General features: G+C 41.4%; 1 protein-coding gene across 1 annotated transcript in view; it reads left to right on the top strand.

The window, feature by feature from the left end:
• LOC125458393 (organic cation/carnitine transporter 2-like) overlaps positions 1-24,496 on the top strand; it is a 36,202-nt gene extending 11,706 nt beyond the window's left edge. Inside the window, exons 3-7 of the mRNA XM_059650523.1 lie at positions 1,089-1,243; positions 9,405-9,587; positions 20,885-20,990; positions 21,185-21,315; positions 24,282-24,496. Of these exons, the coding sequence (XP_059506506.1) occupies positions 1,089-1,243; positions 9,405-9,587; positions 20,885-20,895 (349 nt within the window). The 3' untranslated portion in view covers positions 20,896-20,990; positions 21,185-21,315; positions 24,282-24,496. The remainder of the gene's footprint in view (positions 1-1,088; positions 1,244-9,404; positions 9,588-20,884; positions 20,991-21,184; positions 21,316-24,281) is intronic.
• Positions 24,497-25,567: the final 1,071 nt, after the last annotated feature.

Below are 25,567 nucleotides of genomic sequence, written 5' to 3'. Positions count from 1 at the left end.
TAACCTTATTGAGTTGCTAAAGTAAATGCTAAATTGCAACTAAACACATTGGAGAAAGTGATCATATGTACTGCATATATAGTGCAATAATACAAATATTACCATCCCAGCTGATGATACGCATGGATCAATCAATCACAGAAAGAAATATAGGCTGATATATAGTGTGTATATGATCATTTACTAAAACATGGTCATATGAGAAGATGTGTTTCTTAAACAGGAAACAAAACATGACACGATATCTAGGTAAAGAATACAATGATAAGAATCTTACTTCCATCTTTTTCTGACACTATAATTACAGACACTCAAAACTGGAGAAATTACCCCTCTATATCAAGTGTTTAAGTTCCACTAAACTGAGATCTCGCTGGCCTTTAGTGAACAGTGAAGCTGTTTTAAATGAATATTCACAAAATTCGGCGCTTACACTTTTTCGATTTTCAGTTGCCTGCAGCTTTTCGACCAAACAGAATCATAGAGTTTGAGTCTCAATGTGACTTTGTGCAAGTCTAATTTGTAAGGTGTTAAACTTGAAATATATCTATAACTGCTATGTAGCCTGAGGGTATATGGATATGATATTTATATGCACATGTAAAGAAAATGTCACCATAGTCTTAGACTCTAGGGGAGTTCTTTTGAGACAAAAAGATGACTGGTGATGGTTTAGCTTGAGGGTCACTACACTTCAGGTCAGGGGAGAAGTTGAAAAGAGAGATCTTCAATGGTAAAGAGATAACAAGGTGTAGAGCTGGATGAACACAGCAGGTCATGTAGCATCAGTGGAGCAGGAAGGCTGACGTTTTGAGCCTCGACCCTTCCTCAGAAATTCTCCAGCATCTGCAGTTCCGACTACCTCTTCTTCACTGGTAGCCCTGGCTGGTGTAGGAATTGAAAGCATGCCTTTGGCATAATTCTATATCACAAACCCATTGTCCAATCAACTGAATTAAACAGACACCCAAAGATATGCGTGCAAATCTATGATGATTTAGCAAGTGTACAATTACAGTCATGAGTCATTAGGACATTAGCGTGTCAGCTGAAATGTACTTTAAACTTGTTTTGCTTATCTTTCACAGGTTTGGCAGGAAGGTAATTCTGTATGGAACTATGGGCGTTCAGAGTGCATTCAGCGTGCTCCAAGTCTTTTCTCCAAACTGGGAATTATTCTGCCTTCTCAATTTCTTTGTGGGTCTTGGGCAGATTTCAAACTATGTGGCTGCTTTTGTTCTCGGTAAATATCAGTTCTTGTATTAGATCTTTTCTAACCATTTTTGATGAGCTGGAAGAGATTGTGGTGTAGTGGCAATGCCGCAGGACTGGTAGTCCATACCCCAAACTGATGCTCAATAGCAGCTGATAGAACCTAAATGAAATTAATGTTAAATTCCTTTACAAAAAAACTTTGACAGTGAAAGCTAATGTCAAAAACAGTGACAGTTAAACTATCATTGAGTGCCACAAAACCCTATTTGATTTACGAATATCCATTAGGAACCTTCATAATCCTTGCCTGGCTTCTGGACTCAAAGTAATCTCTTTCATCTGAACTGTTTTTGGGAAGAATTAGGAATGGGGAACAGATGCTAGTCTTACCCGCAATGTCTGCACTCCGTGGATGAATAAGAAAAGAATTCTATCACCCTCAGTAGGAGACTAAATTGGGTTTGGCCTAGAAGATATGTAGAACTACCGTAGAACTGAAAGACTGCATTTTCTCCCAATATCTTGCTTTTGGCAATTTTTCCATAGAATTCTGAAAGATGACAGGCAGCAAGAATGATGCTGCTGAGAATGTTAATAGGATTGTTGAATTGGAGATAAGAAAATAAATGTGTGTTATGATTCACAAAATTTCATCTGAGCAAACAAAGGAGTATTCTAACTATTACTAATTTGACACCTGAAAATCCTTGGTTCTTCTGCACATGCTATACTACAGTAGAAAGTAATAAATCAGTTAGCAATATAAAGTGGAAATTTATAGGTATCTAAACAATGTGAGTTATGGTGAGATGTGCGACAGAATTGGGCAACAAAATAGTTGAGGCCCATCTCAATACCAAATTCAGCTTGCTTCTTCTTTTATGTTTCTTACAAAGAGTATGGTGAGATTTTCATTACTCAATGATGAGGTGCCATTTGTTGATCTTCATTGAGTGTTAAATGCCACAACTTGCATTATTACTATTCCGATTTGCATTCTAGCAAACTTGCCAAACAAATTAGCTATCTGGAAAATTTGACAGGTAAATCAGAGTTCTGTAGGGCAGGTACACACAAAAACAATGGGTCTGCCTGGACAGTCCTGTTAGCGGATTAGTAGGAAAAGGTAGCAGTGGCCTGTACGGGATTGGGAAACAGTGAGTTGGGAGGCTGTCAGGAGGAGATTCCCAGATGAGATGAGATTAGTGCTTGTCATGGACAGAATGGCCGGATGCTCAATGGTGGGGACCTGGTCCAGGGGGAGATAGGAGGAGGTGGCTGAGAGCCATCACACAGTCTCTGCAATGTAGTGGTCAGTATGTCAGGCATCAACAGCATCACTCTTGTTGGCAAAGACAGGGTAGTATTTGAGAGCATGAAGTGCAGTTAGTTCAGAGGGAGATAAGTTTGAATGGGTAAGGGGAGTCAAAGAAATTGAGGCACTAATGTCATGCTGATGTCCTTGATGAACAGGCTGAGTGTAGGTAAAAGGCCAGAGGGAGAAATCCAGGTGGAGAGAGAGTGTTTTAGGTGGGTGAAGGAGTTTCTGGGATGGGGAGAGGATTCCTGTTCAAAGAAATGGGCACAGAGGTGGAGATGACAGAAGAAGAGGTCACCATTGTGCCTTTCACTCTCTGTGCTCTGAATCCACCTATCTGCACATTTCTCCTCTTCCCAACCTCTCCTCCACTACAACTTCAACATAAATACCGTTGCTTCGTGGCTATTAACAGTTCTGATGAAAAATCACCAGACCCGAAATGGTAATTCTGCTTTTTCCCCCACAGATTCTACCGGACCTACTGAGTTTCTCCAGCAATTTCTGTTTTTGTTTCAAATCTCCAACACTTGCACTTATTTTAATTGACATCACCGTTACAATCAGACTGAACAATTTCTCTTCATTTATTATGTTTCAACTCTGCAATTCTAATTTCCACACAATCTCCTTTCTGTCTCCACAGCCCGAAGAAAATAAATGTCATTTTCTCCAAGTGACTCTGTTGGCTCTTCACTCGAACCGTTCTAGAAAATATTTTCTGTACTCAGCCCAAATCGATCCCCATTCTTCTAAAAGTGTGGTTCCAAGAGTTGACATAACACCCAGGCTTGGGCCAGACAGTATGTTTTCTGTAACTATGATGTAACATCCTGACTTTATGTGCTATGGGCTAGATAACTTGGTTTGTTTCCACTTATAGGCTGAGTAAGTCCAGTTAAACTGATGGTTCTCTCAGTAGATGTTGCTTGACCTGTTCAGTGTTTCCAGCAGTTGTGTTCTTATTTCTGTCAGAAATAAATAGAAATATTCTGTTAGAATAAATAGGGAGAGAGGGGGAGATGGACCGAAGATGGAGAGAAAAGAAGATAGGTGGAGAGAGTTTAGGTGGGGAGGTAGGGAGGGGATAGGTCAGTCCAGGGAAGACGGACAGGTCAAGGAAGTGGGATGAGGTTAGTAGGTAGGAGATGGAGGTGCGACTTGGGGTGGGCGGAATGGATGGGTGAGAGGAAGAACAGTTTAGGGAGGCAGAGACAGGCTGGACTGGACTGTGGGGGCACCCTTATCTGCTTTCCGGAGAGACCGCTCTCTCCATGACTCCCTTGTTCGCTCCACACTGCCCTCCAACCCCACCACACCTGGTACCTTCCCCTGCAACCACAGAAAATGCTACACTTGCCCCCACACCTCCTCCCTCACCCCTATCCCAGGCCCCAAGATGACTTTCCATATTAAGCAGGGGCTCACCTGCACATCTGCCAATGTGGTATACTGTATCCATTGTACCCGGTGTGGCTTCCTCTACATTGGGGAAACCAAGCGGAGGTTTGGGGACCGCTTTGCAGAACACCTCCGCTCGGTTTGCAATAAACAACTGCACCTCCCAGTCGCAAACCATTTCCACTCCCTCTCCCATTCTTTAGATGACATGTCCATCATGGGCCTCCTGCAGTGCCACAATGATGCCACCCGAAGGTTGCAGGAACAGCAACTCATATTCTGCTTGAGAACCCTGCAGCCCAATGGTATCAATGTGGACTTCAGCAGCTTCAAAATCTCCCCTTCCCCCACCGCATCCCAAAACTAGCCCAGTTCGTCCCCTCCCCCCACTGCACCACACAACCAGCCCAGCTCTTCCCCTCCACCCACTGCATCCCAAAACCAGCCCAACCTGTCTCTGCCTCCCTAACCTGTTCTTCCCCTCACCCATCCCTTCCTCCCACCCCAAGCCGCACCTCCATCTCCTACCTACTAACCTCATCCCACCTCCTTGACCTGTCCGTCTTCCCTGGACTGAACTATCCCCTCCCTACCTCCCCACCTATACTCTCCTCTCCACCTATCTTCTTTCCTCTCCATCTTCGGTCCGCCTCCCCCTCTCTCCCTATTTATTCCAGAACCCTCACCCCATCCCCCTCTCTGATGAAGGGTCTAGGCCCAAAACGTCAGCTTTTGTGTTCCTGAGATGCTGCTTGGCCTGCTGTGTTCATCCAGCCTCACATTTTATTATCTTGGACTCTCCAGCATCTGCAGTTCCCATTATCACTAATACAATGTTAGCTGTTTGTCAGATCCCCAGCTTCATGAATTAGTAAATGGTGGCCAGATGCTCTGCAGCCTGTTCCCTTGTTTCACTTTGCCACCTGAAGCACAGTTCATGAAATCCAAACAATTCAAAATCTTTGCCATTACTCTGTTTGAAGTACCTTTAATCTAGCCTATTTTTTCTTTTTAAGCTACTGGAGTCTAGGAGACATACTGCCTGGACAGCGCAGTATTCGGAAGTATACTTTCATGCATACATCTGTTCAGATAGCTTAAAACATTCATTAGCTATGTCACCAACCCACCAAGGCTCTTGCAAAAGCACCTTTCAAGCTCACAACCTCTACCACTTAGAAGACTAAGGGCAGCAGATGCACAAGAACGCCACCAATTAATTCCCATCCAAGCCATATAACATCTTAACTGGAATGATTATCATCATTCTTTCACTGTTGCTGGGTAAAACTCTTGGAAAGCCCTTCCTAACCGTACTGTGGGTGACCCTACTACATTAAGTGTTGCAGCTGTTCAAGAAAGCAGTTCACCACCACCTTCTCCAGGACGAGTAGGAATGGGCACAAAATTTTGGCTCAACCAGCAATCTCATGAACGAATAAGCAAAACAATAACTTTTATTTGTATCACAGCTTCATCACAATATGTCCTAAGACATTTCTCAGGAACATTATTAAACAAAGTATGACTCCAAGCCACATATCAGGACATAGGAGCAATAGCTTGATCAGTAATAGTTTTTTTAAGAGTCAAGTTAAACGAAGAATGGAAGGTAGATGACATAGTGGGAACTACAGATGCTGGAGAATCTGAGATAACAAGGCGTAGAGCTGGATGAACACAGCAGGCCAAGCAACATCAGAGGAGCAGGAAGGCTGATGTTTCAAGCCTAGACCCTTGTTCAGAAATTTCAGAAGAAGGGTCAAGGCCCGAAACATCAGCTTTCCAGCTCCTCTGATGCTGCTTGTCCTGCTGTGTTCATCCAACGCTACACCTTGTTATCTAAGGAAGGTAGATGACAGGTTCAATGAGGGAACCACACAGCTTAGCCCCCGAGTATTGGAAGATATTAATGAGAACATTTAAAAGAGATGCTGATTAACAAGGAAAACTTGTAGAGCAGAAAGCACAAGGTCAGTGGGTGAACAGGGCTTTGTACAAGTGCAGTTACAAAAACAGCAGAGATTTTGATGACCTCCAGTTGACTGAAGGTATACTGTTAAATGCCAGCTAAGACTGCATTAGAATAATCAAATCTGGAGGGAACAAAGGCATGGAAGAAGGTTTGAGTGCCAAATAAGCAAAGACAGAGCAGAGCTCGTCAATTTTACAGAGGCCAAAATAGATAAACTTAGTAATGGTGTGGATAGCTTCTGGTAATTTCAGGCCAATAACACTCATTCCTCATTCACTGAGGTTCACTACCTGTAAATTTGCATAATTACAATGTCGGCTCAAGATACTGTATTTTCTTTCCCCAATTCATCTGGTCTGATCATACAATCTTTCACAGTAGATAGGACATTTATGTTAATGTGGTTTCTGTATTTTTGTTGTCAATGGGAGGTCAGTACACCTACCACAATGGCTAATGAAGGCTTCGTGTACAACTTCATTGTACCAATGTCGTGATCCTTCTGGTTCAGCTTCAGACAGTGACCAGGATGTTGAGAGATAGGAAAATCAGTTAGAGGCAATAGTTTTGGTCTATTGTATATTCAACAGGAGGAAATTTCTTCCTCCCTGGGACCAGTTTTCAGACAAGCAGTTTGACAACTTAGAGACAGTGGAGGAATCAAAAAATAAACAGTATGGTAGAACTAGTAAGAACAGATATGTTTTTGGAAGATGTCATTCAGCAGCAACATGCCAATGAGAAAAAGAAAACTGAGGATTCAGTGCACCACAGATAATAGTACAGGGAAGGAAAGATATTGCTTCTGAAGATTCTCTGGCTATACTTAGATGGATAAGAATAGAACCAGATGAACATAACATCAGTGGCAGTGGACACATGCTGTCATCAACTGTTTAAAAGCTCCATAGATGTTGACATGAACCACAGAGAGAAGTGTTACTTATATTAAGTCCTTATTGTCTACAGGTTTAGTATCAGAGGACTGGAGGATTGCAAATGTTGTGCCCTTGTTCAAGAAGGCAGTAGGGATGACCCAGGTAGTTATAGACCTGTGAGCCTTACGTCTGTTGTAGGAAAAATTTTGGAAAGGATTATAAGAGATAGGATTTATAATCATCCAGCAAGCAACAATTTGATTGGAGATACTCAGCATGGAATCATCAAGGGCAGGTCGTGTCTTACAAATCTCATTGAGATTTTTGAGAAGGTGACCAAGCATGTGGATGAGGGAAGGGCAGTTGGCGTGGTGTACATGGACTTCAGTAAAGCCTTTGATAAGGTTCCACATGGTAGGCTATTGGAGAAAATACAGAGACACGGGATTGGGGGAGTTTGGATTAGAAACTGACTTTCTGTAAGAAGGCAACGAGTGGTGGTTGATGGAAAATATTCAGCCTGGTGTCTGGTTACTAGTGGTGTGCCTCAAGGATCTGTTTTAGGACCACTGCTGTTTGTCATTTTTATAAATGACTTGGATGCAGGCATTGGTGGGTGGATTAGTAAGTTTGCAGATGACACTAAAGTTGGTGGAGTGGTGGACAGTGCAGAAGAATGTTGCAGGTTGCAGGGAGACTTGGATAAGCTGCAGAATTGGGCCAAAAGGTAGCAAATGGAGTTTAATAGGATAAATGTGAGGTGATTCACTTTGGGAGGAATAATAGGAAGGCAGAATACCGGGTCAATAGAAAGACTCTTGGTAGTGTGGATGTGCAGAAGGATCTTGGTGTCCATGTATATAGATCCCTGAAAGTTGCCACCCAGGTTGATAGTGCTGTAAAGAAGGCTTAGGGTGTGTTAGGTTTATTGGTAGAGGGATTGAGTTCCGGAGCCGTGATGTCATGCTGCAACTGTACAAAACGCTAATGCGGCCTCACTTGGAATATTGCATGCAGTTCTGGTCGCCCCATTACAGGAAGGATGTGGAAGCATTGGAAAAGGTGCAGAGGAGATTTACCAGGATGTTGTCTGGTCTGGAGCGCAGACCCTATGAAGAAAGGCTGAGGGACTTGGGTCTGTTCTCAATGGAGACAAGGAGGCTAAGAGGGGATTTAATAGAGACATACAAGATGATCAGAGGATTAGATAGGGTGGACAGTGAGAGTCTTTTTCCAAGGATGATGACTTCAGCTTGTACAAGGGGGCATAGCTACAAATTGAGGGGTGATAGATTTAAGACAGATGTCAGAGGCAGGTTCTTTACTCAGAGAGTGGTAAGGGCGTAGAACGCCCTGCCTGCCAATGTAGTTAACTCAGCCACATTAGGGCCATTTAAACAGTCCTTCGATAAGCATATGGATGATGATGGGATAGTGTAGGGGGAGGGACTTAGATTAGTTCACAGGTCGGTGCAACATCGCGGACCGAAGGGCCTGTTCTGCGCTGTATTATTCTATGTTCTATGTTCTATATCACTGTCATGCAGGATGTTACCTGTGATTTGAATAAGAGCCATTTCAGCACTGTGACAGTACGGGAATCCTGATTGAATGGAATCAAACAAGGACTTGTGCAAAAGATGGTCATGGATTTATGATTTTGGAAGGGAGGCTTGAGATGGAAAAGACATTTTTCAAAGACAGAGAGATCAGAATTAGCTTTTTGAGTGGAAGAGTGTGACAGATGATTTGCAGGAGTGGTGGTTCAAATTGCCAATCATAACAGCAAAAAAATTCATGTGGTATATTAAGTAGCATAAAACTATTCGCTTAAACATTGCTGCAACCAGTCAATGAAGGGCATTGCTGTTACTTAAACTGCCCTTTTTATTTCCAAGATAACAAGGTGTAGAGCTAGATGAACACAGCAGGCCATGCAGCATCATAGGAGCAAGAAAGCTTACGTTTTGGGTGAAGGGTCTAGGCCCGAAACATCAGCCTTCCTGCTCCTCTGATGCTGCTTGGCCTGCTGTGTTCATCCAGCTCTACACCTTGTTACCTCAGATTCTCCAGCATCTGCAGTTCCTACTATCTTTTTGTTTCCATGATGTTTTGTGGCAAGTTGCTGTTATTAGGAGACCAAAATGTGTCATGCCTGCCATTATTGGGGATCTAAGTAAACAACTGTGTATCTTTTTAACCAGAGTGAACAAGGAAATGCATGCTAGAATTTACAATTGAATGTGAATTAAGTGCAGAAAGAGGTGCAATCCAACTGGTAGTACAGCTCTGCCTTCTCCAAAACCATGCCCATTTCCCAAGCAATTAATCCCCCGACCTGTGCTATCTCTGCGGCCATGTAGGATTCTTCTATTTCTTTATCACTACTTTCCTTGTTACAAACATATCTCAGAATATTGTGGATTCATGATTTTGCATCCATTGATTTTATTGCATAAGGAGCTCCTCCATAAAATTTCAGCATGGACTTTAAACTAGCAAGTGCCCATGTCATAAGTGTATATTTTGGAAATTAGTCCACATATTGAGTGTGTGATAGTTGCTTGTAAACCTGTACATCTTCCACCATCATTGTGATTGTGTATTTTTTCTCTAGATCTTTCAAGCATTGCCACAGTACTAGTGATGATTGGAAAGTTTGCAGTCTCCTGTGCCCTTTCCATGGTTTATGCCTACACTGTTGAGCTGTATCCAATAATAGTAAGAAATATGGGTATCGGAACAAGTACAATGGCTTCCAGGCTGGGCAGCATCATCTCACCTTACAAATTCTATCTTGGTAAGATGCATGCTTAACCTTTTTGTTAAGATAATAGCTAAGGAATTTAACATTTTCATTATCATGTGCCATAGACCATCCCAAATCCATATCATTCATCTACACATGGTGTAAGTAAAAAATACAAATGAAACTGTCGATATGTACAAGATACCCAATTGGACCCACTCCTCAGACCCACGTAACTTTCATCCCCTAGCCGCCATGCATTGTCTGAGGTCAAAGATGATGTTTGAGTGGACCCATTATCATCAAACAGCAAAAGATGGCAGGGAGGAATTTAAAACCATCATAAGCACGAGAGAAAATGAATGAGTAGATATCATGGGACTAAAATCTGAGAAGTACTCTGGACCTGATCTGCATTCTAGGATCTTAAAAGAAGCTACAGAGATAGATTCAATGTCTGTAATCTTCCAAAATTGCCTAGATTCATTTAAAAGAGTCAATTTTATTAGAAAACTACAAATGCAACACCGCTATGTATGAAAGAAGGGACATAGAGAGCAGAAACTATAAGCTTACTACAGTTATCTTTTCACCCATGGGATGTGGGTGTTGCTGGCTGGGCCAGTGTATATTGACCGTCGTATATTCAGTCATATAGCATGGAAACAGATCCCTCAGTTCAACCAGTCTGTGCCGAACATTATCCCAAACTATGCTAGTCTCACATGTCTGCTCTTGGCCAATATCTCCCCAGACCTTTCCTTATTCACGTAGACTGAGCCTGTTATGAGGGGCTTGGTTAGTTCAGATGACTGAATGGCTGGTTTGCAATATGTGAGTGATACCAAAAGTGTGATATCAATACCTGCACCAGTTGAGGTTAACATTCAAGGATTGTCCTTCTCAATCTCTTCCTCATCTGAGGTGTGGCAATCCTCAGGATAAGGTACCACCATTTATCGCTCTCTAATATGATCCAGTAGGGTTATGCCAACTTTACCTTTACTAAGTATACATTAACCAATAAAAACTTATATTGTGGCATTACTTGAGTATTATGAAGTTTTGTTCTGTTTAAACAGTCCTTCATAACGGTCATAACTATATCTGTAATAAATTAATTCTTTGCTTTAATGAAGAACTGTAGCTCAGGTTGCAGAAGAGTTGATTCACTGAACTGATTGATTTTCAGGCAAGCATTATATTTCCCTTCTGGGTGACAATGCCAGTGCCGTGTCACCTCTGTTGAAGTGCTGTTCTGGAAACAAGACTGCCCACCATGACAGACAAGACCATATCATTTTTTTTGCGTTTCACACTTTGTTAAAACTTTCCAAATCTCAGAGAGTGAATCATCTGCCTTCAGAATACAACATTGCTATTCCAGCAAATCCTGTTTTATTAGAAATATTAGAGGAATAACAACAAGAGAGGAAACTTGGGAATAAAATCAGGAATGGCTGAGAAAAACTTAGCAGGTCTGGCAGCATGTATGGAGAAAAAGCAGAGTTAACATTAACTCCTCTTTGAAGAAGGGTCACCAGACCCAAACATTAACTCTGCTTTCTCTCCACAAATGCTAGGAGACTCACTGAGATGGTTTGTAGCAATGTCTGATTTGTTTCTGATTTCCAGAATCGACATTCTTTAGTTTTCTGCTCAGTACAAAGCTTGGGAAGTCTGAAGCCACAGAGGACAAACTATTATCACTCTCTGATACACTTTGACAGATATTCAAGGCTCAGATAGGTTTTTAATCAAGAAGGAAATCAAACTTAGTGGGAAAAGGCAGGCAAGTGGAGTTGAGGCTTATCATACCAGCCCTGTTCTCATTGAATGGCAGAGCAGATTCAGTAGGCTGAATGGCCTACTTCTGCTTCTATATCTTCTGGTCTTATGGTCTGTGGTCTTATATCCTTGTCAATTTCCTAGGATAGACCGTAGAGGTGCCCTGGATTGACCAAACTGCAATCTGCAGAAGGGCTATTCTGCACTGTGGAAACCATAAATCTGTGCATTTCAGGCACTATTTTAAACCTATCCATGTAAAGAAAATTTGACAATAATTCAACTTTTTAAGTTTATTTATTTATGCTTGAGCCGCAAGGAACTGACTGAGATCCCTACTGTCATGACCTTCCCACCATCATAACGCCAGAAGTGTGAATGTTCGCCGATGATTACACAATGTTCAGCATCATTCGTGACTCCTCAGATACTGAAGCAGGCCATGTTCAAATGCAACAAGATTGGGTAATATCCATACTTAGGCTGACAAGTGGCAAGTAACATTCACATCACATAAATGCCAATCTCTGACCAATACCAACAAGAGACAATCTAACCACTGTCCCTTGATATTCAATGGTGTTACCAACACTGAATTCTTAACTATCAACATCCTGGGATTTATCATTGATCAGAAGCTCTACTGTACTCACCACATAAATGCAGTGGCTACAAGAGCAGGTCAGAGTCTAGGAATATTGTGGCAAATAATTCAGCTCTTGACTCCCCAAAGCCTGCCCACCATCTACAAGGCACAAATCAGAAGTGTGATAGAATACTCCCCACTTGTTCAGATGGGTGTAACCCCAACAACACTCAAGAAACTTGACACCATCCAGGACAAAGCAGCTGGCTTGATTGGCACTACATCCACAAGCATCCACTCCCTCCTCCACGGACGCTCAATAGCAGCAGTATATACTATCTACAAGATGCACTGCAGAAATTCACCAAAGATCCTCAGACAGCACCTTCCAAACCCATAACCACTTCCACCTAGAAGGACAAGGGCAGCAGATATATAGGAACACCACCACTTCCAAGTTCCCCTCCAAACCACTCTCTAACCTGATTTGGAAATATATTGTCGTTCCTTCACTGTTGCTGAGTAAAAATCCTGGAATTCCCTCCCTAATGGCATTATGGGTCCACCCACAGCTGGTGGACTGCAACGGTTCAAAAAGGCAGCTCAACACTGCTTTCTCAAGGGCAACTAGATGGGCAATAAATGCTGGCCAGCCAGCGACACCTGCAACCCACAAAATGAATTTTTAAAAAGTTGGCCTTTGGCCAGTTTAGTTAATGGCATGTGATAAGAAAATAGCTGAGTACATTGACTACAACTACGGCTATGATCCCAGAAACATTACAGTGACAATCCTGAGGACTTGTGCTCCAGGATTAGCTGCAACACTGGCATCTACATTTCCTATCAAAAATCAAAACAAACCAAATTGGCCAATTTCAAACCCATCAGCAAAGCGATTGAAAGTGTCATCCTTCATGAAGGGGGCGGTGGTATCAAATTTCACTTACTCAGCCTGGTCAACAATGCTCAGTTGGGAATTACAGCTCTAGGATTTGTTGCAGTCCTGGGTTAACCATTGACTCAAAAAACAGTGAGTAAGGGATGAATGCCCTGGACAATGGAGTCATTCTTAGCGAAATTGAACTTGAGGAGAATCAAACATAATTTTGTTTTGAGCCACATCTGATACAAAGGAAGATGGTTGTGTCTGTAGCTGTAGGAAGAAGCTGAGGAACTCCTCAAGGCACTTCCCTGGTGTCAACCAACTTCAGCTGCTTCCTCAGTGACATTCCCTCCACATTAAGATCAGCAATAAGGATGTTCACTGGTGATTACGCAGTGTTCAGTCACATTTCCAACTTCTCAAAGGTCTTGAACAGGATTAGGCTTATAGTGTTATTCTGTATTCATAACACAGAATGATTAACTCCAACAAGAGGAAATCTACCTATGTCGCCTTGTCATTCAATGGCATTGCTATTGTCAATGCTTCTATCCCTACCAGAATGTCCTGGGAAATGCCAGTATTTTTTATTTAATTGTAAGCTGTACGAATACAATGCTTAGAAGAAGGCATCAGATGCTTTGATATTCTGCAGGAAATATCTCATTTAATGACTCTCCAAAGTTTTCCCACCATGAACAAGACACTTATCAACCAATTGATACAATAATCTCAATTTACATGTGTGGGTGCAGGTTCAGTAATACTTAAAAAGGACTAAAACAGAGTGCAGGAGAAACATAGCAGGTCTGGCAGCAGCTGTAGAGAGTAAAAACAGTTATCAGTTTGAGTTAAATGACCCTTCATTCAAGGGTCCAGGGCAATGCAGCTTGCTTGATCAGTGTCCTAAAATGTTCAGTTCCTTCGCACTGTGTACTCTGGTTGTACCTTCAATAAAGCCCACTGAAGCAACTCAAGAAGGCTCCTTCAACAGTGTTGATTTTAGATTGTTCATGATTGCAGTTACCAAATGTAGGCAGTTGATGATTTATAGCAATTTTCTGATAGTTTATTGACAAGTAGCAGTTTAGAGATGGAACATTAGTTGATTTGGCAAAAAAAATATAACTGGGAATGGTTCATTCATACCAGAAGAGAAATAGGCTGTCAATGGGGAATGTTTTGGTCTATTAAAGTGGTGGGACAGCATCATATTCTGTGGCCGTGGTGTCAGGAACTCTTCCCTGGGTCTTCCTCCTGTGCTTCTGGTCTATCTCCCATCTGCCTGGTGATGGCTGCTCGATGAAGACTGCTGTCTGGGGACCACCTGCTGAGAACTGCTGTGTACATGATCTGATTGATGAGAACACCCAGTGAGAACTCACCTGTGCCCCCAAGCACTTTTTGTTACGTATTAATTTTCTGAACCCTTTTGATCAATGATACAGTGGCCAGATTTGATCTATATAATGTCCATTCTAAGGTATGTGTTGGATGGCCATGGGCCTCTTTCCCACCTTCATTTAAAGGTTACTTTCCATTCATTCTAAGAACAAACCTTCTTTCTTTCAAAGTCAATATGCATACAAGAGGGAACATTTGACACCAGATAAACTGATGATGCTAGTTCAATGTGCATCGTGGCCTCTCTATTTCTTCTAATTCGTCCCTTTGTTTTCATTTGCTAGAACTTTGGAATGTTAAGTAATAGCTGTGAAAATAAATGCCATGCTGCAAATACTATAAAAGTTCGGTTTTTAAGGAATACCAGTATGAAAGTTCTTTTTACACCATCAACACCCTGTATCTAGAAGGACAGGGCCAGCAGGTCCATTAGAGTACCTCCATCTCTAAGCCCACACCATTGTGAAACCTATCTCTTGACCTTTTGTTGTTTCAAGGCCAAACCCCGTGAACTTATTTCCAAATAGCACCACACAATTCTTGTAGCTATTCAAGCAGTTGATTTCCTAACTCCACCTTGTCAAGAACAACTTTGGTTGGGCGATACGTGTTCACTTTGCCATTGATGACCACATTCCGAATAAATAAAAAGAGCATTTAAACTGATAGCACTCCTTTTCTTTCGGAGTGGAAGTTTTGGCACCTATGGCTTGCCTTACCCCAGACGAACAGTGAGTTCTAAACTGACCAAAAGTTGAAGAGCCTGCCTCACAGCTATAATAGAATGGGGACTGCCTAAACAAGCTGAGGGTTGGATTTCTGACCCTCAACTGTACAGAAAGTCTCATCCTTGAGAGCTTCCGGGCAATCTGATTAGCTGAAAGACCCGAGAGTCCGGGCAGCATCAGGACCCAATAGTGGTGCTGCAGAGACTGCAAGGAGACCATCATTTGTGTCTGATCCCAGAGAAGACACAGGCTTTCTTGCTATGAAGGGATCAAGACCAGAGGAGGAAGTTTGAGGTTAGTGGTCAGAGTGGATTTTGGAGCTTAGCTGGGCAGAACAAAAGAGGGGGACATGAAGAATTTCAGTGATAATGGAAACTGCAGATGCTGGAGAATACAAGATAATGAAATGTGAGGCTGGATGAACACAGCAGGCTGCTGGGCCTGCTGTGTTCATCCAGCCTCACATTTCATTATTATGAAGAATTTCAGAGTGAGTTTCTACCCAAGTTTCAGGAGTGGGCAGGAAGGCAGTAAGCTGGAGCCCTGATATATTCTGCTAAGAACAGCAGAATGAGAAGCTGTAAAGTCTAACCTCTTAGTACATTGAAAGATCTTTACTTGCACAAACTAGACTGCCAGGCCCCCTACCTTACTACAATGACTGCATTTAAAAGATTGCAAAATAAAGTATTTTGGGCATCATCAGCTTGTAATAATTACAATAATAAAAGCAAAATATTGTAAATGCTGGAGATCTGGAATAAAAATGGAAAGAGGTAGAGAAATTCAGCAGGCCTGACATCATCTGCGGTTACAGAAACAGAATGAATGTTTTACAGTCAGTGCTTCTTCTCTGAAACTGAACAGAGTTGGAAAAATCTTCGGTTTTATGCAGTAGAAAACGGGGATATTGGCAGGTAGAGTGGAAGAACATTCAGGCCAGGGAGAGGTTAAGAGTGATTGGAGATCAAAGATGTCATATAGAAGAGAAGAAAGGCACTGTAATGTTTCCACTTTCATTCCTTTCCAGATTCTGTAGTAAAGAAAATTTATTTGTTTTAAAGTGTAGATTAGAACAAGAAACATTGGTTGAATCTAATAGTAGCATGCAAAAGGATCACGTTGAACAGTGCTTTTTAAATATGGTTAAAAGGTCAGGTACTGTTCCTGTCACGTGACTCTATGTTCTGGCAAATATTCCCACCTAGCAAAGCCTAGTTCCACATCACCAGAATCTGGAGGTACAGGCTTTAATTTTTTCACTCGTCTGCCTCAGCTGTTGCTGCTGTAACTATCACTTCTGATCTCACTATTAAAATTCTTAAAATAATCAAAAATCTCACGTGACTAAGATTGTCACAAAAACCCATCTCCAAATCGCTGTTGGCCTACATGTTGTGGCAATCTATATCCAGATTCATGAGAAGTCCATTAACTTACGAAGGTGATTTCATTGGGGAAGATTCTGATAATGATCCCTTAGGCTTTTCTCTAACTCAAAACTTTTCTGAAATTAGCATTTCCAGGAAATGCTGGCACAATTCAGATGTAGTGGCTCTAAACCTGAAGGTTTTTTTTCAGTTCTACGATTTGTAGCCACACATCTAATGTGTGATCTGATAAGTTCTCCAGCCATCTCTTTAGGATCGAAAAAGACACTCAGTTTGTGTATGTTTACCAGAACAAAGTGGAGGCCTGAGAATTGGAGATATTTAGTTCAAATCTCTATATCAGACATACCAAGCATGCTATGTTGCCGTGGAGATGGATTGCAAAGAGGATGATTTTTGGCATTTTCCTGTTATTCTGTGTGATTTCTTACCAAAACAGGCAGTTGAAATTTGCATCAGTTTCTGATTAACACAAAGACAGGTAATGAGAAAATCAGTGAGGAGCTATAAAGCAGCTGGAACCAGGAGCAGAATACTACGAGAAGACAGGGGTGACCTGATTTGTAGGCGTGAGACAAGAATATAGTGAGACCTGTGCTTAAGATGGAGATTCCACAATCTTGATGTGCTGAAAGAGAGCTGGAGGATCACCTAGCTGGACATTACTGGAAGGATCTGAGGAAATTTCATACCAAAAGTTCAGTGGGAAACCTTAGGAGAATCAAACTGATTCCTGAAAGCTGTTGCTAAACTCTTGGTCCTGGGAGAAGTGAAGTAATCCTCAGGATACTGTAAGATATGTTTGAACTCTTGAGTGGAAATGAACTACAGAAAGGAAAGTGACATGGTGCAGATTTTGAGGTTAAAACTACAAGTATTTATAAAATATAGTGCAAGGTCAGCAGTACTTCTTTTCATTATCTCTAGCATAGGAAAAATATTTAAAATTTGAGATCTTGCAACTGGGAGTTTAATTTCTTTTGAAAAAGACCAGTTTTTATTGAAAACAGAACAACATGTTGTAATGCTAAGTAGTCATTTTGCTTTCTACTGCTTACCTTGTAGCTATTTTCCTCTTTCATTTCTGACCTTACACAAACACCAGAAGATTCCAACTGTTATGACCCATGTCATGTCTATTGTTGGATGATTTAATGAACTTTTAGGAGCAGCAAATTTCAAATATCATTGATTGTGATAGAAGTGTTCTCTTTTTAATGGCACCCGACCCTTTTAATTTTCAAATTGCCTTTTAACAGCAATTCCAGCTTTTAATGGAAAGGCTGATTAAGGCACACATATGCAATGAATGTGGCTGCTGTACCATTCTGCAATTTTTGCAGAGAGGTCTAAAGCTGGCCTAAGGACCTTAATTAACTTCTGCAATGGGTGAAACCTGTTTCAGTCAAGGACCTTGGATAGTTGCAAGGTTTTACTTGCAATGATGCTCCTTGTATTCTCGGCACAGGTCTCTTGTAAAACACCATCCCCAGAACTAATTGTTTTCAATGCAAACATTGAAATAAGTGTGTTTAAGTAAGTGGGTTTTATCTGTTATGTCTTAAAAATAAGATCAGCTGCAAGGCGATCAAATTTGGGAACTAAATATTCTGGGCTATGACAATTTTAGAAAACATACAGAATCAATTTGGTTGGAGATACAAAATAACCAAAAGAAGAAAACACTGGTGGGAATAGTCTATAGATGCCCAAAATTTCAGATTTAAGACCATATGAAACAAGAGCAGTAGTAGCTTACTACGCTATTTAATAAGATCTTTTACTTCAATTTCACCTTCCCACACTACCCTGGTATCCAACAAGTCCTTATTACCATAAATCTAATGTCTTGACAGTGGCCATAGAGAAAAATTTGGGAATATTAGTTAAAATGCCCAGTGATGACCATCCTGACTCCCAGAATGAAAAGTGAAATTTTCCAACTGTCTTTTATAATTACTTCCACTCTTTTCTTCCTATCTGGCCTCCGATTAAACTTGGATTCTCCATGTAAAGACCATATCTTTTTAATTTTCTATATGTTTGATTGTGGCTGAAATGGGAAATAGATTTTTAGAACTGAAACGTGAAAGGAATGGTTACTCTTCTAAAAAGCAAGTCACTGATACTCATTGTAAGTTGTGTTTGTACATTATTTCATTCTAATGGTAAGAGAGGCTATTGGTAGGTGGGCCAGCACCACAGGGGGAGTGTTTAAAATGTGATTCTGGTAACAACTCATTGTTGAGGTAACAAGGTGTGGAGCTGGATGAACACAGTAGGCCAAGCAGCATCAGAGGAGTAGGAAAGCTGACATTTCGGGTCTGGACCCTTCTTTAGAAATAGAGCCCATTTGTGGAGTTCAGACCAGTTACAATTGCCAAAGGTCACCAGCCACCCAACTACCTGATTGACTCATGGGTAGTTGAACTGTGAGTGTAAATGATTATGACAAAAGTCTCTGGGTTGCTGAAAAGGGAGATGATTACTCCCCAGTAAAATACCTGAAGTGTGAAGAATGCTTGGTTATTTTCCCTCATGAGTTGCAGTAGCTGTAGCCTTTAACCATGAACTAAGTGAGTTTATAGTTACCTGTGCCTCCTCTGAAGAATTAAAAGAACCGGGAGAAGAGAGATTGAAACTCATAAAATCCAGGCCACAAAAGGATTATCTCAGCTATCCCTGTCAATAGGGGCCACTGAGCTGCTTCCCTCGTAATTATCTACCTCTACCCATAACATCAATGTGCACGTAGAGGGTAGATGGTTTGAGTTTTAACCAGTGTATGTCAATGGTTCAGAGGTTTTTAAAATCTGTGATCACTATCCCTTTATTTTTAATAAATAGTAGTTTGCATTCAATATAGAAACCTGTTCCATGTTCTCTGTTAGCCTGGGTCTATTTGACAAGTAAATTGGATCTTTAAGTACTTTGATAATTTTTTTTAAGTTTTATGATGACGAGGATGAGCAGGGAATGGTTTCCAATGCATTATCCCAGTAATGCATGACATCTGTTTTACATTTCTTGCTAACCTATCCATTTTCATCTCAATTTATCAATTTCTTGGTCCTCCTTTGCTGAAATCCAAAATCCTCCTAAATCTCAGACTTACTATTCATTTACCAACTTGTACCTCATAGCAAAACAATTTGCTTTGCTTAGGTTTAAGCTCCTTATTTCAGCTAAACTGAATTACTTTTAAGCGCAACATAGAACTCTGTCATATTTTGGTCACTTTTCCAGGAGGTTATTAATTAACACTTTCTCAATGCATAATACTAACCCAAAATAGCCGATAGTTGGTTCCTTAAATTGCTCTAGAAAGCTGTCTGAAACTATCTCAAGAACTTGCCCTCCACCCTAAGACAGCAAAGTTGTATTTTCAACTTGTTTTAAGTTTAAACACTTACGCAATTTTGCCTTCATCCTTTGCACCTGCCTTTGATTTCCCAAGTTAGGCTCTGTCTTGAACTACAACTGAAATTGGAACAACAATAATCAACCTGAAATGTTTACTTGTTGTTTTGAATCTCCACCAAAACTGGTTCAATGTCTTGATCTTCTGGTCTTGTATAGCATTGTTAACATAACTTGAGTATTGCTGAAAAATGGCACACTTTACTGAAGGTTTTCATCTTACATCCATCAGGACAGTTCAAAAGAAATAACATAAAGGGGGAAGAAAGCATGTATACTATATTAGAGAAGCATGTTGATTGGTTGCCAAGTGGACTCTGAATTTGCCATGGAAAATGCACCAGCTAATTCTGATTGAAAGCTGACTGTCAAGTTTTGTTTAAATTTAAAACCAGTCAGGGGCACCCCGTTGGTCTGCCATTACCCTGAAAAATGAACCAATCGATGGTAGTTACTCTTTGTAGAGTTGAAATAAACATAGTTTGTGGAAAAGATAACAAGGTGTAGAACTGGATGAACACAACAAGCCAAGCAGCACCGAAGGAGGGTCTAGACCCAAAACATCAGCGTTCCTGCTCCTCTGGTGCTGCTTGGCCTGCTGTGTTCATCCAGCTCTACGCTTTGTTATCTCAGATTCCCCAGCATCTGCAGTTCCTACTATCTCTGAAATAGTTTGTACATACATGTGTTCTGCCCGCAAACAGAATGTTATCTTGTGTCCAAATTCATCTTTGAAATGGAGCAGTCAAATGAATTCTCTGTGTTTTTCTCATTGAGAAATTGACCTAGGTATACTCTAATAATGTCTACATGTTAGAATGCCTTTCATTCCAATCGCTTATGATTGGTCTTATTAGCAAACCCATAAATAAGACCTGTGCTCAGAGATAATGGGAACTGCAGATGCTGGAGTTCAAGATAACAAGTGTGGGGCTGGATGAAGGGTCTAGGCCCGAAACGTCAGCTTTTGTGCTCCTAAGATGCTGCTTGGCCTGCTGTGTTCATCCAGCCCCACACTTTGTTATCTTTAATAAGACCTGTGCCATTTGTTCAATGTGTACATTTGATGCTAAAATAGGATGTATAAAAACCATCCTGTGAAATAACAGCTGCTCTGATCAGATTATTTCTCCTTCTGTATCAAGCAAATTCATAAATGGGCCTCAGGCTGAGAATTCTGGGTTTGAAAATTGCCTCCTCTAACTCAGATAATCCTGGAAGAGGAAGGAATCTCAGAGGTTCGGAAAACAGGTAAAGCTAGCTGTTTTACACTGTTATTATGCTATTGCAATAGAATAAAAGCATGTTTAAAAATAAAACACATATTACATTGACAATGCAGTCAGAAGCAATTATTGACAATTGTGTTACATGTGCTGTCTATCACTTCAGATTAATGCACTTATTTTCACCTTATAGACAATTTATATTTCATATTTTCACAGGTATTTATTATGAATTTCTACCTTTTATTCTGATTGGATGTGTTACAATTCTGGCAGCAAGTTTGGTCATGTTTCTCCCTGAGACAATCAATGTTCCTCCCAGAAGTTATTGACCAGATGCAGAAATTCACGTAAGTCTGCCTTGTTGTTATGATGAAGAAATTTTTTTCTTGATCTTCTGCTTTGAAGAACAACTTACAATCCTAGGAGTGCCATTTCAATTGTCTACCCCTGCAAAATTCAATGACATGCAGGATCAGATTTTCATCCTAGATATAGTAATGATGACCTGGCAACAGCTAAATCCATAAGATCCTGTCTAAGCAGTGCAGAAACAGACCATTCAACCCAAATGGTATGGCTTTTACTTTATAAAACAGCCTCCTTCCACCTTCCTTCATCCCACCCTATTCATCTAGACCCTTCAACATAACTTTGTGATTTTTGCTCCCTTCCATTCATTTCTAGCTTTCACCGAATGCCTCTATGATATGCGCCTCAACTATTTGAGAGCGATTACACTCTCTAGGTAACGAGGCTTCTCTCTATTTAGAAATAAACTGTTGAATGTTAGAACATAGCTCTGAGTCAAACATAATGCTACAGCTAAACATAATCTGGTTCGACTTAAGTGAGCAACTGATGAGGAATGACGTCAACAACAATGGGGCAACATTTTGGGAAATGGAAACAATAGTCTGATCATTTTGTCTCCCCCAATGCCCGTCACTTCGAATGCTCTGTCTGACTGGTAGGTCACCTACCAGAGGTGTAAGCATAGAGATTTAGAGTCATGAAAACTGGCAACTGCATGGTAACTCAGTGGCTAGCGCTGCTGCCTCACAGCTCCAGGGACCTGGGTTCAATTCCACCTTCGGACAACTGCCTGTGTGGAGTTTGCACATTCTCACCATGACTGCATGGATTTCCTTTGGGTGCTCTGGTTTCCTCCCACAGTCCAAAGATGTGCAGGTTAGGTGGATTGGCCATGCTAAATTGCCTGTAGTGTTCAGGGGTGTGTAAATTAGGTGGATGGGATGCTCTGAGGGTCAATGTGGACCTGTTGGGCCAAAGGGCCTGTTTCCACACTGTAGGGGTTCTACAATGAACTCTCAATATTGACACCAGACTCATGAAGTCTCACAGTATCAGGTAGAACACAGAAAAGGAAACATCCTAATGATTACCATCTACCACATCGGCACCCTCCCAGTTGATGAATCTGTATTCCCTGAATGCCATCCTAGTGGAAGCATTGAGGGTGGCAAGAGAACAAAACCATGCTCTTGAGGAGACTTTGGAGTCCACTGCCAGTACTTTTACCACTGCTGACTGGACTGGCTGATTCCTAAAGGATGTACAGCTAGATTGGATTTGTGGCAGGTGGTCAGGGAACGAACAATAGGGAGCAATGTATTTCACCAAATCCTTGCTAATTTATCGGTCAGTGATGCATCTCTTCATGACAGTATTAGTCCCAGTTGTGATCACGAATTCTCTGTATAAACAAAATTTCACTCTCATGTTGAGGGTTACCTATCGTCATGCTGTGTGGCACAACCACAGTGTTAAACACGCTGCAATTTAAAGAGATCCAGCAGCTCAAAACTATCTATCCATGGAATGCTGTGGGCTTTTAGCAGCAGCAGACCTCGTATTCAAGCGCAAGTTGTAACTTCATGGATTGGCGTTCTCCTCAAGCCAGTGATAAGTCTGATTCAAAGAACTGTGAAGAATCTCCAGTCAAAAACAAACTGCAGATATTGAAATCCATGGTGGACAAAGCAGGAGGCTGGAAGAACACAGCAAGCCAGGCAGTATCCAAAGGAAAGGCAAAGTCAACATTTCAGGACAGGATATTGGGGTAAGGGGAGCTGCAGATAAAGAGTGAGGGGGGTAGCGAATGGTGGTGATAGGTTGACACTGGTAGTAGATACAACCTGGTTGGTCGATGGGAAGGATGAATCTGGTTGGTAGCTGGAAGGGAGGGCCAGTAGGTGAAATGGAAGGGAGGAGGTGGGGCTGGAAAGGGAGCCGGGGGTCAGGTGGGAAGGTTATTTGAAATTAGAGAACTCATTGTTGAGTCCTCTGGACTGTAGGGGGCCAAGGATGAAGATAAGGTGTTGTTCCTCAAATATGTGTTCTGAATCACTGCGTCTCTGGAGGAGGCCGAGGATGGATGTGTCAGAGGGGAAGTGGAGCGGCAGTGGAGTTGAAATGAGCGGTGACTGGGAGGTTAGGCTGGCCTTTACAGGCCCGGTGAAGATGCTCGGCAAAATCGTCACTGAGTCTACGATTGGTCTCACCAACGTAGAGAAGAACGTCTCAGGATCACCAGAAGCAATAGAACAGGTTGGAGGAGATGCAGATGAAGCTCTGTTTCACCTGGAAGGATGGTTGAGGGCTCTGGATGGAAGTGAGGGAAGTGGTGTGTGGGCAGATGTTGCATCTTTTACGGTTACAGGGGAAGGCACTGGACGGTTTGGAGTGGTTGGTGGGGAATATGGCGCAAACTAAGAAGTGGTGATGAGAATTGTCCTTGTGGAAGGCAGTCAGTGATGGGGAGTAGAGGATGTTCTGGGTAGAAATCCTCTGCAAGTTTGGGAAAGGGAGGCCTTGAGCTGGGGGGAAGGAGGGTTGAGGAGAGGGAGCGGAGGTGCTGGTGCATTGCAGAGAGGGTTGGACGAAGAACCCAGAGAGAGAATTAGAGTTTCTGGAGGCATTGAAGGTGTTGTGCGTAAAGTGTCATTTGTTATTGATTGAAGGTATTTTGTTCCTGTGTATTCTGCATAACGAGTTGATATTGATGTTCACTAACAACCTTGAGCTTGTTGGAAGATGTCAGTTTCAAAGGTACAATGCTTATTTTACTTACTTTCCTGATATTTCAATGTGATTTGTTCAGAACAATCTGTGATACATTGGCAAACTCCTTTACTGTATCATTGACACGAGAACTTTTCAAATTACTGAAATAAAACCAAGATAGTTAGAAATAAGAAAATGTATGAAGCCAGGGAGATACAAAGGAAAACGTTTGTACATTGTTTGTGACAGTGCTTAATTTAAGTTATAATAAACTGTGATTTAATTGCAGGTTCATATCTAGGCGTAATCACATTAATCTTGAACCTTTGTATATACGTGGAGTGACTGAAGAAAACAGTATTGCCATCAGAAACAAGGAGGAAATTTAATCCAGCCCTCACGACAGATCAGTGGGAATGAAGAAATGGACAAGAAATCATTTCTTTACAATTTATGCCACAGTCAAATATTATCAACAATGGAAATAACAGTGCAACCAAGATACTCAGGGACCATTGATAATTCAACAGGATACTGCACTATTTTATATTTCCCGCATTTTAACACTTTCATTTGTAATTAAAATTTATAATCACGTAGGTTTGTGGTACAAAGGTAGTATCCTTACTGCTAGCCAGAAGATTCACGTTCACGCCCCATTTGTGTCATAACACGTTAGAGCAGCATAATTGAAATACCTGTAACAAAAAAACTTTGTGACATATTGTGGGCTATTTTCTAGGGTTAGTTTCAACCTTTTTCTTTATTAATGTGGGCATCACTGGCTGGACCAAACATTTATTGCCCATCATTAATTATCCTTGAGAAGATGTGGTGAATTGCCTTCCTGAGCTAATTTAGTCCATGCTGGGATAGGTACATTAACAAAACTATTAGGAAGAGAGTTCCAGGATTTTGATTCGTTAACAATGAAATGTTGCTGATGATTGTCCATCACACAGGATAGTTTTAAGTCAGGATGGTGTGTGGCTGGAAATGGAGCAATCAGATGCTGATATATGCATATTAAGTGCTGTAGCCCATTTCCTCGAAGGTGGTATAAGTCACCAATTTAGAGGGTGCTGTCAGGCAGGATGAGTTGCTATTGTGCCCATTGTAGATGTTACCACAGATGCTGTGATAATATGCTTGTAGGGAGTAAATGTTTAAAATGGTACATAAGATGTTAATCAAATGGGTTGGTTTTCCCAAATAATATCAGGTTTCATAAGCTGTTGGAGCTACACCTATTCAGACAAGAAAATGTAACCCATCACCATCCTGGCTGGTGCATTTTAGATAGCAAACAGGGTTTGAACACAGAGCATAGAACAGTACAGCACAGAACAGGCCCTTCAGCCCATCATGTTGTGTCGACCATTGATCCTCATGTGTGCACCCTCAAATTTCTGTGACCATATGCATGCCCAGCAGTCTCTTAAATGTCCCCAATGACCTTGCTTCTACAACTGCTGCTGGCAATGCATTCCATGCTCTCACAACTCTCTGTGTAAAGAACCCGCCTCTGACATCCCCTCTATACTTTCCTCCAACCAGTTTAAAACTATGACCCCT

This window comes from Stegostoma tigrinum, chromosome 13, assembly GCF_030684315.1.
Source record: "Stegostoma tigrinum isolate sSteTig4 chromosome 13, sSteTig4.hap1, whole genome shotgun sequence".
In the NCBI taxonomy this organism is placed as follows: domain Eukaryota; kingdom Metazoa; phylum Chordata; class Chondrichthyes; order Orectolobiformes; family Stegostomatidae; genus Stegostoma; species Stegostoma tigrinum.
The sequence above is the reverse complement of the archived record's forward strand: the minus strand, read 5'-3'. Positions and strand labels throughout refer to the sequence as shown.